The following is an 18,462-nucleotide window of genomic DNA, read 5'->3' on the forward strand; positions in this document are numbered from 1 at the left end:
TCTCTTGTAGACATCGAGAAAGCCAAATGCATTTTGACCCTTTTTGGACCTTAAAATGGTGCATACTCCTAGCCAGTCACATGTTCAGATGAGAATTTGTTACCTCTGGTATGGGAAACAGTGAATAAAATGTTCACTGATGTTGTGAATAGCTGCCCTATGTATGCAATTGAAGCAGTATTAAATTAAAATTGCCATCTATGTATCATACTTAATGTATATACGCCGTCTGATATGCCAGTAACTGTGGTATTTGTGCAGGAAAGCATTAATTGGACTGCATGGATGACTGATATTGAATAAATATATGAAAACGGTTTCTATATTGACATTTATTTGGAACAATGGTTGCAAAATGAAGGCACCAGTGCTGGACTACAAAATTCCTCACCTTAGCTGTTGCAATTATGGGTCTGTAAGCAAAAAGAATAAACATATATATATGCATCTTGTTCCTTATTCCTCAATTTTAAACATTCTTCCTGCTTGACTGGCAACAAACTCTACTCTTACTTCATAGTTGAGTGGTTTTCAGTTACACCATGTAAATATGCATGCTGTAATAAAAACCACTCCATCCATGCCAGCATGACAAATCAATGGACAAAAGCAACAACAAAATGTCATTTTACTCCAATTCCCTAAATCTGCAATTTTATCCGAACACAATTTCCGTTCTAATCTCGTTGCCTCCGATTGAACTACAGCCTTTCCATCTTGGGTGGTCTTGCTCCGATCTTCCTTTTTCTTATCCTCTCTCTCTCTCTCTCCTTCACCACTGTTTGTATATCCTCAGCTCGTGTCGGTCATTTTATTGTTTATCAAATGTTTTTGTGTCGGCTTTTTCTGTGTTTCACCTAATTTTGCTTTTAAGCACCAAAAAACATAAAATACGCGCTATATATATATATGCAAATATATGTAAATATATTCATATAAATTTGCTCGATGCAGAGAACGGGTGAGGTGGGGGGGGGAAGCTTTCTCTGGTAAATGTTGTTCGTTTCTATTTGTTTTGCTTCGTACTTGCTTAAATGTAATTCTTGGAGTCTGATTTTTTTTTTAAACTTATAGTTAATTAATTACTTAGCTTCTTATTCGTTGGAGAAGTCTTAGCAACTGTTTTATTTTGCGATAAACAGTGGAAGCATAAATAAAATAAAATTTTAAAAAAGAGGGATGACCCCCCCACCTACCATGCTTACCCACCCACCCACCCCCGGCCGCCTAACATAAACACACAAATTAACACTTCACTGTTGTTGTTGATGTTGTTGTTACACACCGCTCCCAACTCTCAACTGAGTTCTGTATTCCCCTGCCCCCCCCCCCCCCACACACACACACTATCATGAACACCCATCCATCCCCACCCCCATTTGACCAGATCAAATCCCCCCTCCCCTGCAACAATTCTTTTTATAGGAATGATATGTAGTTGTTGTTTTTCTTTCTTTCATTTTTTTTTTCTTTTTCTTTTTTATTCTTTTGGTGTTCATTTTGTTGCTGACTGGCTTCGTTTGGTTCTCCAGTTAACCCTACACAGGTTTCTGCAATGTCTTTAGGCCTTTTAGAAAATCTGCATGCGCTTTTTCTTCCAAGTTATTTTTGTTGACTGAAAAAAAAAAAAAATTTTGTTTTGTTTTTTCCTTTTTTTCTTTCTTTCTTTCTTTCATTTATGAATTTTTTGGACCTTTTTTATGTACCAAACTGATTATTGTGACTGGAGAAATTTCACATTTGGAATTATTTTTTTACCTACCTATCAACCTTTAACCATTGTATTTAATCTGTATCAGGCTTCCGTTATTAATGTTATTGTGGTTTTACCTCTTGAGACTTGGTTTTGGGTGGGAATCAACAGCTATGAAGGCAATCTACGGTAGTTATCCTCTTGCGTCGTTCCCAACCCCCTTTTATTCTTGTGCCTTTGTCCCAGGAAGAAGGACAATGCCTCCAAGATTGTAAAAGAAAGAGAAGCCAAGATTATTGGGAATCGGGTGACTTTAGGAATTGATTGTTTCAAGTTGATAATTAAATTTTAACCCTTTTAGTATTTAAACTGGCCCCCCCACATCCAGCCAAAATATTCTCCCCATTTTATGCTAAAAGTGATGATCCAGCCTCTCACTCCTACCCTACAATGCCATTCTAAAAATAGACATTCACATTGTTGAAATCTTGAAGTTTCAAGATAATACGTGATTGGTTGAAAACAATGTGAAAAACTGAGCAAAGCATTTGATGATCTGAATGGTGAAAGGTTAAACCAATGTAAATGACTTTTGTAATGCAAATATTATTTTTATGGTTTATTAGTTTAGTTCTTAACTGGAAATGTTTTCCACCATTTTGATTCTAGAGTCTTTTGCTTTTGTTGTCAATTCTTGTCTGCTTTAATATTCTTTAGTTTTCCTATGTTAGAATAATAATTCAGGGCAGTAAACTGACCACATCAATCGAAGTTATATGGGGAAATGGTCAGATACATTCTTAATTCTAGCTCACAAGAAAAGGGAGAAAAAAAACTGTTGTAGAAACCTGAAAGGTATCGTTAACTATATTTAGAGGTAAGCTTATTTATTTGTCTTCAGGTAGACCACCCTTGAATCCCCTCCCCCACCTGTTCAAGATTACCAACACCTAAATGTCAGCATATACTTTTGACTCCTTTGTTTTATATACGTGGCGTCCCCTAGTGGGAGATAATCATTTCTTCTACAAGGGAGATAATCATTTCTTCATAATATTTGGTAGGATTAGAAGTTTGAAATTGAGGAATAAGAAACAAGATGCAAAGCATATATATATATTTTATTCTTTTTGCTTATTTCAAAGGTCTTAAAATTTCTAGGTAATCATATATATATATATATATATATATATAACCATTTCATCCTTTTTTTAGAAATCATATTGTTAACTTACTGTTCATTAAGACGTAGTTGTAAATTAAACGTGTTATTCTTCAACCTGTGATCTAAATGTTTCCCCCTGTTTCAAGATTTTCCAACAGGACTCTTTATCCTAGCATCGGCATGTTCGTCTTGATCGGTACATTAGGGTCTTCTCTGCTGCTATTTTATTTTATTCATTTGCCACCTACTCCCTCCTGTTCAATTTTACAATCACTTAAGCCACTTCATTAAGCATTCTCCTCACACTATTGAGGATCTTATACCTTCCTTGCCAAAGCTTTACAATATTTCAAATTGTCTGTAGGTCTATATATTATTTCTTGGGTCAGTTTTGTATCTTCTTTGTGACTATCTGAACTGATTCAATTTTCTTTCTTTATTTCTTCCTATTCAACACGTGTTTTCTCGTCCCCTAAATTACGCATACTCACCATTTTAGATTTTCATTTTCAACCTCTCACATCACCAGTCATTAATCTCATGTAGCTACACCACCTGGCATTAATCTCATGTAGCTACACCACCAGTCATTAATCTCATGTAGCTACACCACCTGGCATTTTTGTGTAGGTTTGTCAATAAATAAAACTACTGAAGATCATTTTGGATCACACTTGAAATGTCCCGATTTAATAGGAAGTCACCAACATCTGTTTTGGATGTCAATTCTTCAATATTTTTAGTTCAGACTTTTTATTTTGCTTTCTTGGTAGGCTATGGGTTGGTTCTTCGCTTCACTACTTCTAGGTTAAACTTTTTGGTTTTTCAGTTGTAAACAAAGGTTGGTTATGTATACGAATGAGTTACACACACACACAAAATTACGATAATTTCTAATTCTGGTACAAAGCCACAGAGTGATTGTTACCAAGTAAGCCATAGATGAAGGTATCATACAGTTTGCAAGACTATGAACCCCAGGATGGGGGGTGAAGTTTGTACTAGGAGATGAGGGGCAAAAGATAAGCAAAAGTATGAGAGAAAGGGGCCAGAGACAAAACTCTAAATGTCTCAGTCTCCTACACCCCTCAGTTGTAATCAGGTTTATTAATTTCTAGATTTGTTTTCAGTATAATTAGATTCAATCTAATTACTAATTATACTGAAAACAAATTTGGAAAAAGAAAGACGATGCTAATTTCGTTTCAGTTTCATCCATTCAATCCCATTTCACTCATTTCATGAGATTGCTTGTTTATGATATTGGTTGAAGCATTCCTCCTCCTTAACTTCTTATATGCCTATTAATGCTTCCGCCCCTTCTTATGCCCCTAATAATGTCCTCCCCTCTTTAATTTCTCCTTTTTACTCTTACTAATAATTAAATAATAAAATGCGTTAATTTTTACAGTAATTGTTTTCTAAATATTTAGGATAAGTAATTTAATCGTTTAGTTAATTTTAAAGCTAAAAATTGAAAATGTAAAGAATTGGAAGAGCTTAAAGAAAACACATTGACTTCTACGGGGAAATTTATTTGGAGACGATAGAGTTAGGCTTTCATTTAAAACATTGCATCATTTCTTTTTCACTTTCCTTTTTAATTATTCCTTTACTTTTGATTTTTAGTGCCAAATTTCTCAAGCACAAGGATCAAGATGTGATTTTCTTTGTTTTCTGTTTTTTTCCATTTTTGATTTTAAATGCATTTCTTCTGGGACCAAAACCGATTCCGATTGTTGCAACTTTGTTTGATCCCTGTCTCCAATTTCTTTTGCAGGTGCTCAGTATGATGACGATCGTCCCAAACGCTCGAGTACCAGAGTGAGCAGACCCCCTGGGGGCATGTCTGACATATTCTTAGGTTAAACAAAAACAAACAAATCTACAATCGAGTGAGAAGAAAAAAGTACAAATAAAAACATGACTAATGTAGATTTCTTTCTCTTTAAATATTTTTTCATCACATATTTAAAATCCCCCCTCAACAACAACAACAACAACAAGACAAAAATGCTTATTTTTCTTTTTGTATTTTGTCCTAAATTTATGAGATAGGTATGTAAAATACTATGTATGTATATATACATATGTACACACGCATATATGTATGCATACATATACATGTGCCATACATGCACCCATCACTTGTACGTGTATGGAAGGGTATATTTCTATATTTCTGTGGGTATGCAGGTATGTGTTGCATGGAATATATATTCTGTATTTGTGGAGTTGGGGCATCATAAGTTATTCAAAAATGAAGATTACAAACCTTTAAAAACCAAAATTATCTCGATACTAAATTTATTTGCATTTACATTGGCTGTCTTTTGGCAGCAGTGTTTCGTTTTCAGTCGGTTCTTAAGTTACCTTACTTGAGACTTAGAAGAAATTTCTTTAATTGAATAGTCACAGCAATTATTCTAATAACAACCAATTTAAGTTAACAATTCAAATTAACAATCAGGAGGGAAAAAAAAAAACAAATTCTATTACTTGAATTAATTACCGAAACGCATTTTTTGAGTTCTAACATTAAAATGCTTTTGAAATCGAGCGTGCGTGCATGCACGTGCCTATCATGTTCAGTGTCCAGCACCTTCATTTTGTCATGTCTCCATGCTATTATTTTATACAAATTGATTTTCTGTGTCAAACAATTATTGTTGAATCTTCAATATTATCATATTTTTGTCTGAATTTATTGCAGTTTGTCATTTTGATATCTCTCTCTCTGCTATGCTCTCACTCTGCTCTCTGTATGCCAAAATGGAAATCTATATTGTTTAGTCAAACGTTGCCTAATTATTGAATAAACTATTCATCAAACAGATTCACGTCTCCTTCGTTTTCTTTTATTCCTTCCCTAGTTTCAGTCCTCAATTCTCAGCATCTGAACCAGCCAAAACCAACACAAGCATTCTACTTGTTTTGTGTTAAAACTGACCAAATCCAGCCTCTCACACTTAGCCTACAATGTCCGAAAACGAACAATTACATCGACATCTCAAAGCTGCGAGATAAGTAATGATTAGGAAGGGCATCCAGCTGTAGAAACTCTGCCAGATCAAGATTGGAGCCTGGTGCAGCCATCTGATTCGCCAGCCCTCAGTCAAAATCGTCCAACCCATGCTAGCATGGAAAGCAGACGGTAAACAATGTGAATAAAAAAAAAGCATTATATTTGACAGAGTAATCTCGATGCCGAAGGATTAAGAATGCTAAAACTTTAAACCAGCCCAAATATTCTACATGTTTTATGTTCGAACCAACCAGATCTGGCCTCTCACACCTGCCCTACACTGTCATTCTAAATATAAAAAACCTCATTGAAATTTTGAAGCTATGAGAAAATGCAAGATTAATTCAAAACAACGTGAATAAATAAGTATTACATTTGATAAGGGAATCGAAATGTTAAACGCTTAGAAATATGATTTCCAATTTTCACATCAGCACCACTTCTTCATGCTTGTAGGAATCAAAGAGAATTTGTTGAGGCAGATTTTTCAAAGAAGTGCAGAAAGTTAACATTCACACAGACATGCATACATCTATCACTCAAAGCGGTGTCGAATAAAAAAAGATATATTGAACAAAGTAACCACAAAGCTAAGCCCACACACAAGAGACATTTGCGTTGGTATGGTCATGTACTACGGATGGACGAGGAGAGATGTGTGAAGAAGTGCCACTCCCAAACAGTTGAAGGAATCTGGAGTAGAGGTAGACCCAGAAAGACATGGGATGAGGTGGTGAAGCATGACCTTCAAACGTTGGACCTCACAGACGCAATGATGAAAAACCAAGACCTCTGGAGATATGCTGTGACTGAGAAGACCCAGCAAATAGAGTGAGTTCATAGCTGTAGCCTACAACTAACCAGCCCACTCAAAAGTACCTTGGATCATAGGGCAACACGCTGTGCTTGAGGAGACCTATCGAGTCAAGTACATCAAAATCAAATGGAAATTGTAGTTGTGATCCCCGTGCCGGTGGCACACAAAAAGCACCATCCAAACGTAGCCGATGCCAGCCCCGCTTTGACTTGCTTCTGTGCTGATAGCACGTAAAAAGCATCAACCAATCGTGGTCATTGCCAGCCTCCTCTGGCCCTTGTGCCAGTGGCATGTAAAATGCACCCACTACACTCTCAGAGTGGTTGGCATTAGGAATGGCATCCAGCTGTAGAAAAAATGGAGCCTGGTGCAGCCTCCTGGCTTCCCAGACCCCAGTCGGACCGTCCAACCCATGCCAGCATGGAAAATGGACATTAAACGATCATGATGATGATATTGAACACATTTGGGATTCTCTCCACAGCAAAGGTCTTATGTCTGAATACAGTCAGAGAAAATTCTTCACCTTGACATGTTGAAACATTGGAGGTGGGATGGGGCTGTAAATGACATCATTGGATCATAGTAGCACACATTGTGTCATTCCACGTCATCAGCAACAAAAAAAAAATGTCATTCATTAACCCAAATAAGAAGGAAATTCTTAAAACAGTTTGCAAAATGTGTGTATAGCATGGTGAGGCTAGAACTAAATAATGTTGCACAAAGCAGCACTAAGTAAACACTATTCATGTAAAGTCATATTTAATAGATTTGAGTGTATTTGGACATGGCAGGACCTTTAGCTGCGGAGATAGACCTTAACAGAAAATTCTTCACTTAGATATTTGCCCTAAAAATATTTTTTCACACATGCCTGGGTGGAGAATTTTATCCCAGGACTATCTCTACAGTGAAAAGTCTTATCACATCCAAATACACTCCAACATGTTAAATATGGCTTGACAAGAAAATATTGTTCTACTGGACCCAAGTCAGAAAATTCTGGTAAAGTGCATCACTTCCAAGCATAAACAGAAAACATAGAATCAACAGGCTACGTGCAGTTTTCATCTACTGAATTCACTCAAGACATTGGTCGGCCCAGCACTTTACGAGCAGGCATTTTACTCAAGTACCTTGCATTGGAATTGAACCCAGAGTACTGTGGGTTAAGCAAGTACTTTTGAAAGGATGCTCTTATTAAAACTATCACATCAATGTTGATACAGTTGTGTTCTATAAAATGTTGTTAGTCACACTATCATCACAGTTATGTCATCTTTCCTGAATTTCTGTGGTTATCTAAGATGTCTGTTATCGTTAATAAATTTTTGATACGGATTCAGAAAATCTTCTCTGAGAAGACTTTCATGTGAAGTGACATTACTTCTTTTTTTTTTTCATTTAAATGATTTGCCACACTTATCCACAGTCATACAGTTTAGAGTTTGTTTCTACCGTTTGAATATGTGTGTGTGGTACAGACAAGTACCTGTGTGGGTGGCTGTATGCACAGAAAGACACGTTCATACATTCATATGTTTCTATGTTACATATATAAATGTTTCTATGTTACATATATATATATATATAAATGTTTCTATGTTACATATATATATATATATATAAGGGGAAAGTTTACGAAAATAAACAAAAGACGAAGGCAAGTGGAGTACAAACAAACAACTGTATTAGTATGGCGCTCAGGAATAGAAAAAGTCTTACGTTTCGAGCCTACGCTCTTCGACAGAAAGATACACAGAAAAAAAAACAGGGAGAGAAAAAAATGTGTAGGAGCTAACGATCTATCATGGCATCCTGACTTCGGACAGTGGTCAGACGCGAGAGGGATCGTTTTAGGATTTGGTTTGCAAGATTCTTTATATGAGTTAGTGTGTTGAAGCATATTCTGTTGTGTCTGGGGAGAGTCATTTTCTTTTAGTGCCTTATTTATTTTTTTCTGCATGTAAGCATATAGATATGTAAATAAACAGATCAATATACAGACAGATAGGTATATAGACTATATGAACAGACACAGATGGAGACACGGATCCACACATATAAAGATACACATCCATACATACAAACATGGTAAATAGTTACATAACACACACACACACACACATAGAAAATACACAAACACCGGACATGCAAGCACATAAATATGCAGGATACGTACATACATATGCATACACACATAAATGTACATGCATGCATGTATAGGCACACACACACACACACACTGACCCATACACATGCACACAAACAAACAAAAGGGAACGCAGTGTAAATAAGGGACAGAGTCAAGACTATTGAAAAGGTTGCAACACGCAACGAAAATTTTAGGAAAATAGAAATAAGAAAAAAGTGGAAATTTTACCGGTGAATGTGTTTAATAATAAGGCACAAAAAGAAATTGACTCTCCCCAGACACAACAGAACACATATTAAAAAGGTTGAATGCGAGTTTGTCGTTTAATTGGAGTAATTTCCAAAGATTTCTAACATTGTTTCTTCAAACTTTACTTTTGAATTTGTGTAAATTAGTGTAGATATGAAAACTTAATGTAGATACACTCAGTACAACAAATTCATATTTTTATGTAAATGGAGGAGATTAGATGTTAAAATGGATTCTAGTTTTTTATTATTCATGTTGCCATAGAAAAGGACAGAGATATTGATAATGGGAAATTGGAACTGTCAAATTGTACTTGTCGGTAGCTTGGGCAAAAACTACAAAAGACATAAGAAGTACATAGATTGTTTTTGTTAGTAATCATGTTGTGTTTGTTATTGGAGTCGTGTCTATTTAGAACAAGACTCTCGCATACAGTAAGCAGATCGGGTTATAAACCAAGCCGTGTCCTCTTGAAGCACATCTGCTTTATTCCAGTTCTCCAGAATTGTATGGAGAAGTTATCTTTGTGTGAAGCAGGCATCAGATTTGGGAAATATTTTTGGCAGAGTAATTATATATCACAACAGAAGAGTTGGGAAAGAAATTGTTTTTGGTGTTGTTTATTCACCATTACACATGTTCAATTTCCCAATAGGAGGTGTAAGACGTACATGTAGAGTAAACATGTAGGACATGTATTAGAAATTCTTCTGAGAATCACGTGACTTTGATTATTTATTCACCATTATGGTGAATTAATAATACCAAAAATTTTTTTCCAATCTCCTGTTTTTTAGTTAGTTATTTTTTTGGCTCAAAAAGCAAGGCCATGTAGGGGGACATGGAGTTATGTACAGGGTGGTGTTCATGTAAAGAGTTCAGGCCACTTGTGGTCAAAGGAGACTTTGTACCGAGCGGTCGTCGGCATCTTCACCATCTCGTCCGGCAGCTTATTCCACGGATCCGCAACCCGGACAGAGAAAGCCCCTCTCCTTCGATTGAGATGAAATCATCGCAGATAGAGCTTTTCGGAATGACCCCGCAGCCGACGCTCTGGAGCAGGAATGAAGAACAGCTCCTTCGAGAGGTTACACTTTCCGCTTATGATGTTGTGATATGATGTTTTGATATGTATGTAAATATATCATCATCATCATCGTTTAACGTCCGTTCTCCATGCTAGCATGGGTTGGACGGTTCGACCGGGGATCTGGGAAGCCAGAAGGCTGCACCAGGCTCCGGTCTTATCTGGCAATGTTTCTACAGCTGGATGCCCTTCCTAATGCCAACCACTCCGTGAGTGTAGTGGGTGCTTTTTATGTGCCTCCTGCACTGGTGCCAGGCGAGGCTGGCATCGGCCACGGTCGGATTGGTGCATTTTACGTGCCACCTGCACGGAAGCCAGTCGAGGCGGCACTGGCTTCGGCCACGATTCGGTTGGTGCTTTTTACGTGCCACCGACACGGAAGCCAGTCGAGGCGATATATATATATTTATTTATATTTTACATATATATGCATAAAGAGGACATGGATTCAGAAAATTGTTCATCTATCACAGTAAGCTCCTCCAACAGAATTGGCTATCAGTCCACAGAGTAATCAATTACAAAGAAGTGTAATATAAGATGTCCATGCAACTGAGAATCCAGAAAGTCTGAATGGTGAAATTATTCCATGAGGTGTATGTATGTATTTATAAATATGTATAATATATAGATATTTATACACACACATACTTACATATACATATAGAGGAAGCTGTTTATTATAATCACAGATTATGTAGCCAAACAATTACCGTTATCAAAATTAGCACCGCCATCATCCTGCCAAGTCTTTACTTAAAATGTATTGGCAAACATTGCTTATTGGAATCAAACTGTCATTTGTTACTAGCGACATTTTTATGTAAGCTGCAATCCAATTACTACATTCCCTTCAAAGATCAAAAGCAAAGCACCAGAAGCTGTGGAGAAGGGAAAAGCTGACAGCGGATGCTGGTAAGTTGAACTATTCAGTGAATATATATATATATATATATATATCTCTATATATAAACGGCAGTTTGTCTGTGTGCGTGTCTGTGTGTCTGTTAGGTTGTACCCTCACCCTGACCACGGCTTTCAACCGATTCTGATGAAACTTGACACACACATAGCCCAATGTCATAATTCAAAACTAACGCAGCGAAAATTTTGAAAAGTTCCCCCAGTTCTGAAAAAATCGATAAATTCGACATGGGGTCGAGAATCAGAAACACAAACCACAAACTGTCTAGGGGACGCAACTCCACCTTTTTTAACTCTCAAAAAAAATTTACCATCATTTTTTTCCATTTTTTGGCTATAACTCTCTAAAAATGCTTTATAGTTATTTCCCTTACAAACCTGAGCAACGCCGGGCGATACTGCTAGTATATAAATATATATATAGTGAGAATTTACAAAAAGACGAAGACAGGTTTGTAAACAACAAACAGATGTATTAGTTTAACACTCGGGAAGTGAGAAAGTTTTTTATGTTTCGAGCCTACGCTCTTCAACAGAAAGGAACACGAAATAAACAGAGAGAGAAAATAGAAAATATATATATATACGAGCGAGGGGACAAATGTGTGTGGGGGAATGCCACACACATCAACAGACATGCACACAACCATGTGAGTATGTCCACACACCCATATTATATAACTATATATTTGCACATACTGCCCCTTCTTACTTCCTCTCCAACCTGACCAATTTCCTGTCCACCACAGGGTCGATTTCCTGTCCACCATGTGGTGTTTTCCAACTAACCGTCATCACTGGTATACAGTTATACAAACATCAAACCACGACACCATGTGACTTTCCTTGACCAATCGCAGCCCACCTTACGGTAATAACAATCAGCTTCTTTCATTCAAATTCAAAATGACCGAACACTAGCATCAAATCTGAAACTCTACTCTTGGAGTACCAAGGAATTGGAATCAAACCGCTTTGATCCATATATATATATATATGGCACCTTGGGCAAGTGTCTCTAGTATAGCCTCGATCCAACCAAAGCATTGTGAGAGGATTTTGTTGTTGGAAATTGAAAGAAACCCATTATCAATAAAGATATGTGTGTGTCTGTCCCCCAGCCATCACTGTGTTGGAGTGTTTACATCCCTGTAACTTAGTGGTTTGGCAAAAGAGACTAATAGAATAAGTACCAGGCTTTAAAAAAAATAAGTCCTGGGGTTGATTTGTTCGACTAAAACCCTTCAAGGCAGCGCTCCAGCATGGCCGCAGTCAAATGATTGAAACAAGAGAATAAAAGAAAAATATAAGTTTGTAGTATTATAAGAAATGGATTTGGAGAATTGTGGGATTATCGCAGAAAGATCCTTTTACAAGCTCGATTAACTGTCCCCGTAGTAATCCCAATAGAGAGAGGTGTAATGTGGGAAGAGGATCCATACAGCTGAAATCCAGAAGATCCAATCAATGAGATTATTTCATGAGGAATATATAAACGATGACAAGTGAGGAGGTCAGGCAGGTGCAAACAAGACCAAAAGTACATAGGGATGCAAACATTTAAGCATAACTTCTTCCACATGGAAACGGTTACGAGATGAACGAGGCTCTGCAAAACAGCCAGAATCCCCAGGATGACAAATCGTTAAAGAAATATGTTCATCTCTCATACCTCCTCAGTTTTTATGGTTTATATATATATATATAACAAGGTTTACGAAAATAAACAAAAGACGAAGGCAGGTGGAGTACAAACAAGCAAATGTATTAGTATGGCGCTCAGGAATAGAAATAGAAAAAGTCTTTTACGTTTCGAGCCTACGCTCTTCGACAGAAAGATACACAGAAAAAAAAAACAAAGAGAGAAAAAAATGCGTGTATGTATATATATACACGAGGGGTTGCTGGAAAATTCCTGGTTTTAAGGGTGTTGTGAAAGGCCTGGTTGAAAAACTGACAGACTGTTGCAATAAGCGCAAGAATCTGTGAAGGGAAATTGTTGAATAAAATCAGAATTAACTGATCTTCCTGTATTTTCTTCTACCCAAAGCCAGGAACTTTTCACCACACCCCTTGCATACATGTGTGTGTGTATGTATATTATGTGTGTATATATGTGTGCATATATATATGTATGTATATATACACACATATCTATAAACACACACATATATATGTGTATATATACTCTTTTACTCTTTACTCTTTTACTTGTTTCAGTCATTTGACTGCGGCCATGCTGGAGCACCGCCTTTAATCGAGCAACTCGACCCCGGGACTTATTCTTTTCTAAGCCCAGTACTTATTCTATCGGTCTCTTTTGCCGAACCGCTAAGTAACGGGGACGTAAACACACCAGCATCGGTTGTCAAGCAATGCTAGGGGACAAACACACACACACAAACACACACACGCACATATATATACATATATACGACGGACTTCTTTCAGTTTCCGTCTACCAAATCCACTCACAAGGCTTTGGTCGGCCCGAGGCTATAGTAGAAGACACTTGCCCAAGGTTCCACGCAGTGGGACTGAACCCGGGACCATGTGGTTGGTAAACAAGCTACTTACAACACAGCCACTCTTGCGCCTATATATATATATATATATATTATATATATATATATATATATATATATATACACACACACATATGTATGTATATATTTGTGTTTGTACATACATACATATAATGTATATACCAGTGGTGTGCGGTGACTTCCGGAGTTGGGTATGCAATGAATTTCTTTGTTCCCCCCCCCCCAACAATTTTTCAGTGTATATTTCCTTTGTCGAAGTTTAAAAGTGTTTAATTACACAAAATTATTTTTTAAATCTGCCGGTCAAAGTGAAAAGATCCCAGTCCAATATATATATATATATATATATATCCCGCCACATGACGGAACGGTCATTTCTGGAATGTTTTTGATCTTGGCTCATTCAAAGCTTACCTACAATTAAGAATATCGCTTTCAGAAATATTGTCATCAGTTCGTGTTGTTTTATTTACATGAGGGAAAACGGGACAACGGTTTCAAATCCATTCATCTCTCATCTGATGATGAGAGAGAGATAGAGAGACAGACAGAGAGGGGAGAGAGACAGACAGAGAGGGGAGAGAGACAGACAGAGAGGGGAGAGAGACAGACAGAGAGGGGAGAGAGACAGACGGACTGACAGAAGCAAAAAGAGAAAGGGAAACAGAAAGAGAGACAGAGAGAGAGAGAGAAACTGGCAGACAGGTTGAGAGAAAGAGAGAGAGACAGACAGACAGAGAAGCAGAGAGAGAGAAAGATATGCAAAGTAAGAGAGGAGGCGAGGGAGACAGAAAGAGACGAAAAGGGGTTGACAGAGAGAAAGAGGAGCGGATAGAGCGGAAGAAAGAGCGGGAGAGAGGGAGAGAGAAAGACAGAAAAACAAGCAGAGAGAGGGAAAGAGAGAGTGGAGAGGGAGAAAGAAGTTATAAACTGTCGTTAGTGAAGTTATTGCTGTTGATTGTTGTTGTTGTTGTGGTGGGTGGGTGGTGGTGGTGAAAGCAAGAGAGGTCGAAACTGTTTGACCCCAGAGGGTCACAGTTGCTGGCTTTTGTTGTTTGTTTTGCTTTGAGTAGCAAACGTGGTTCTTCGCTTTTTGGTCAAACTAAAGCGTTTGACCCGGTCATAAAAACAAACAAAAATAGTGTAATGGGTGTAAAACAACTTGCTCTAAACGAATATGACCAAAAAAAATAGGCGAGGGGGGAGGCCTCGGAAAATTCACATCTCCAGTCCATGGCCTTTAAACTATAGTGTTTGACCCAGGCCGGAAAAAAAATTAAAAAATAAGTGTAATTGGTGTAAAACTACTTGTTCTAAACGATTGTCAAGAACACACACAAAGAGAAATGGTTGGTTGAAGGCAAGTGTGCATTGAACTGAATTTAGATAAGCAAGAAATATATTATCAAAGAAAAGGCCATAGCACCATCTTTAGTGTCTGTTGTTGTTATTATTATTATTATGGAGTTGAATGCGTGTGTGTGAGTGGTGAAGTTATCAATATCAATAGATTAAGCAACACCATTGAAGTGAAATAATAGTTTCTATACTTTTGGTTTGGCACTGCTGAATTGAGTCAAAGACTATAAAATACAAGTCAGCAGAAAAAAGAAATACGAAAAATGCGATATTCATAACAGTAAAGAAATAAGACCTCCCCCAAACAGTAACCCTTGTCTTTAAAATCTCCCTAACAAAAAGAAGAAAGGTTGTTTGGCTATGGACCGATCTTTCCATGTTGTGGTTTAGCCATTATTTACACGATTTTTTTTCTGCTTTTGTGCCCGGGTCAAACCCTTTTAGTTTGACCCTTTTCTAAGCAAAAAAGTAAACAAGGCCAAGAGAATAATTGTCTCGTGAATTTCTTGTATCATCGCAAATTAGGTAAATTCGATGTTGGTCTGAGACCGTTTATAATTAATTGTTTCCCATCGAATTCTCTTTTCGAAAAGCTATTTCCCAAAATATCGTTTATAACACATTTCACTCATTTCGAAAAAGGCTGCTCTTATATAAGAACACACGTGGAAGTGTCTGAGTAAATTCTAAGTCAATTTCAACAAAACGGAAAAATAACGTTAGTTAAATTAATTAAAGATTAATTAGCTACTTCTGAAATAATATAATATATTCTGTTGTGTCTGGGGAGAGTCATTTTCTTTTTGTGCCTTATAATGTAACACACTCACCGTTAAAATTTCCACTATTTTCTTATTTTTATTTTCCTAAAATTTTCGTTGCATCTTGCAACCTTTTCAATAGTCTTGACGAAAATTTTAGGAAGATAAAAATAAGACAAAAGTGGAAATTTTACCGGTGAGTGTGTTACATTATAAGGCACAAAAAGAGAATGACTCTCCCCAGACACAACAGAAGATGCTTCAACACACGAACTATTATATGAAGAATCTTGCAAACCAAATCCAAAAACGAAATATAATATAGATTATATTTTTTTGTTGTCAGAACACTTCAAAAATATAATAGTACAAACATGTTTTGGATAAAAAGAATTCAAACTTACCACCATTTCAGCTGGGAAACTCAAGAATTATGGGACAGCTCTTGTCACTGAGAGAGAGAGAGGAAGGAAGGACAAACTGACAGAGAGGGAGTGTCTGTCATGGTGGGGTCTTCTCAAAGCAGAAGTATGAGGCAGTGAGAGAGGGGGAAGGGGAGACGAAATATTTCGAAAACAACTGGACGAATATTCTTTGAAACAAAGAAACTATTTTATCGAATTTTCCGATGACATGGATAAAGAATCACATACCTTGCATACCTGAGAGTGCACGCCCCTGATATATATATATATATGTATATACACACACACACACACACATATATATATATATATATATATATATATATAGATAGATAGATAGATATATATATACATATATAGATATACATATATATACATATATAGATATACATATATACATACATAGATATATACATACATATGTATGTATGTATGTATGTATGTATATGTTTGTGTCTGTGTTTGTCCCCTCCACCAAAATTTGACAACTGATGTTGATGTGTTTATGTCCCCGTAACTTAGCGGTTCGGCAAAAGAGACCGATAGAATAAGTACTAGGCTTACAAAGAATAAGTCATGGGGTCGACTAAAGGCAGTGCTCCAGCATGGCCACAGTCAAATGACTGAAACAAGTAAAAGAGTAAAAAGAGAGAGCAATATTTCTATATATACATACATATATATACATATATGTGGCCTGCTCGCTTAGCCAGCGGGGTGGCGTCATTCAAAGGCTAAAACAATGCGAACGCATTGTGACCAGCAATGTGTAACAACATCTGATGGTCTGGTCGGTCACATGATCACGTGATATACATATATGTGCAAGAGTTAAGGAATGGAGTAGATAAGATTTGGGCTACATATGGTTCATAGCGAGCAGAACCACGGGCTCCTGTGCCGGTGGCACGTAAAAAGTACCCACTACACTCTTGGAGTTGTTGGCGTTAGGAAAGGCATCCCACTGTAGAAACATTGCCAGATCAGATCGGAGCCTTGTGCAGCCCCTGGCAGTCAAGGGGCACTAGCATCAGCCACATTCAGATGATGTGTTTTATGCACCACCAGCACGGGTACCAGTCAGGGTCCACTGGTATCGACCCTGTTCGGATGATGCATTTTAAGTGCCACCGGAACAGGAGTGTGCATTTTTATGTGTGTATAATAAGAAGAAGTGGTGCTCCATCGGTTACAATGATGAGGGTTCCAGCTGATCCGATCAATGGAACAGCCTCCTCGTGGCTTGGCTGAGTACTCCACAGACACACCATTTAACGTAGTTCTCAGGGAGATTCAGCATGGCACAGAATGTGACAAGGCTGTCCCCTTTGAAATACAGGCACAACTCGTATTTGCCAGCCGAGTGGTCAAGAGCAGCGTGGAATAAAGTGTCTTGCTCTGGATCTTGACAGCAGTGTTAAAAACACAGCAACTTTTGGGGAAGAGATGGAAGTCTTCAGGTGCTAAATCTGTCCAACGGGGCAGGTGTGGATGTGACATCATGTTGTCTTTGGCAAGAAACTCACATGTGAGGAGAGCTCGGTCGCAGGGTGCACTGTCGTCGTGATGCATCCAGTTCTTTGCACTCCACAAATCTGGTTGCTTTCACAGAGTGTCCTCTCTCAATCTCAGAATCTCTGGATTCCGTGGCATATAAGTCTTCCACTTAGATGGGAGGACCGTCTGTCACAGGGTTAATCCTTTTTGCCAGCTGAGTGGACTGGAGCAATGTGAAATAAAGTACCTTGCTCGAGGGCACAGTGCGCCACCAGGAATTGAACACACGACCTTATGACCCTGAGCCAAATCCCCCACCATCCACTCGGCCACATAACTTCCCTGTGTGTCAAATGGTTTACAAGAAGAATTACAATGGAAAAGTGAAACAAAATTTAGACTGAAATATTTATTTTATATAGAATCAATCATGGGTTGTGAATATAGAGAAGTTTGCAATCAACACAAACAATATGTAAGATTTAAAAAAAAAAAAGTCTATTTCAGAGCCTGGCTTCCTCTCATCAGAACTCCTTCATAAAGAAAGATACAAAGCATTGTCCCAAAAATTTCATGAAAAATAATATTTGTGATGTGGTCTCTATCAGCTTTGTATCACCAACATTTCTGCATAACTAGTGGCAAGGCTCTAAGTGTAACACTTTTCTTTGGATATAAATATTTTCCATGTAAAATATTATATTCTTGAAGTGACACTTTGAAAAGTGCAATGTTCTGCAAACGGTTTTGGTTTTG

General features: G+C 37.5%; 1 protein-coding gene across 9 annotated transcripts in view; it reads left to right on the plus strand.

The window, feature by feature from the left end:
• Positions 1–5,694, plus strand: part of LOC115224129 (dihydropyrimidinase) — a 260,763-nt gene extending 255,069 nt beyond the window's left edge. For all 9 annotated transcript variants that reach the window (XR_003882841.2, XR_005003662.1, XM_029794941.2 and 6 more), the window contains one exon: positions 4,639–5,694. Coding sequence is in view for 7 of the 9 variants with exons in the window: in XM_029794941.2 (XP_029650801.1) it covers positions 4,639–4,727 (89 nt within the window). In the remaining 2 variants the exon portion in view is untranslated. The remainder of the gene's footprint in view (positions 1–4,638) is intronic.
• The last annotated feature ends 12,768 nt before the right edge of the window (positions 5,695–18,462 follow it).

Source organism: Octopus sinensis, linkage group LG24 (genome assembly GCF_006345805.1).
Source record: "Octopus sinensis linkage group LG24, ASM634580v1, whole genome shotgun sequence".
Taxonomy (NCBI): domain Eukaryota; kingdom Metazoa; phylum Mollusca; class Cephalopoda; order Octopoda; family Octopodidae; genus Octopus; species Octopus sinensis.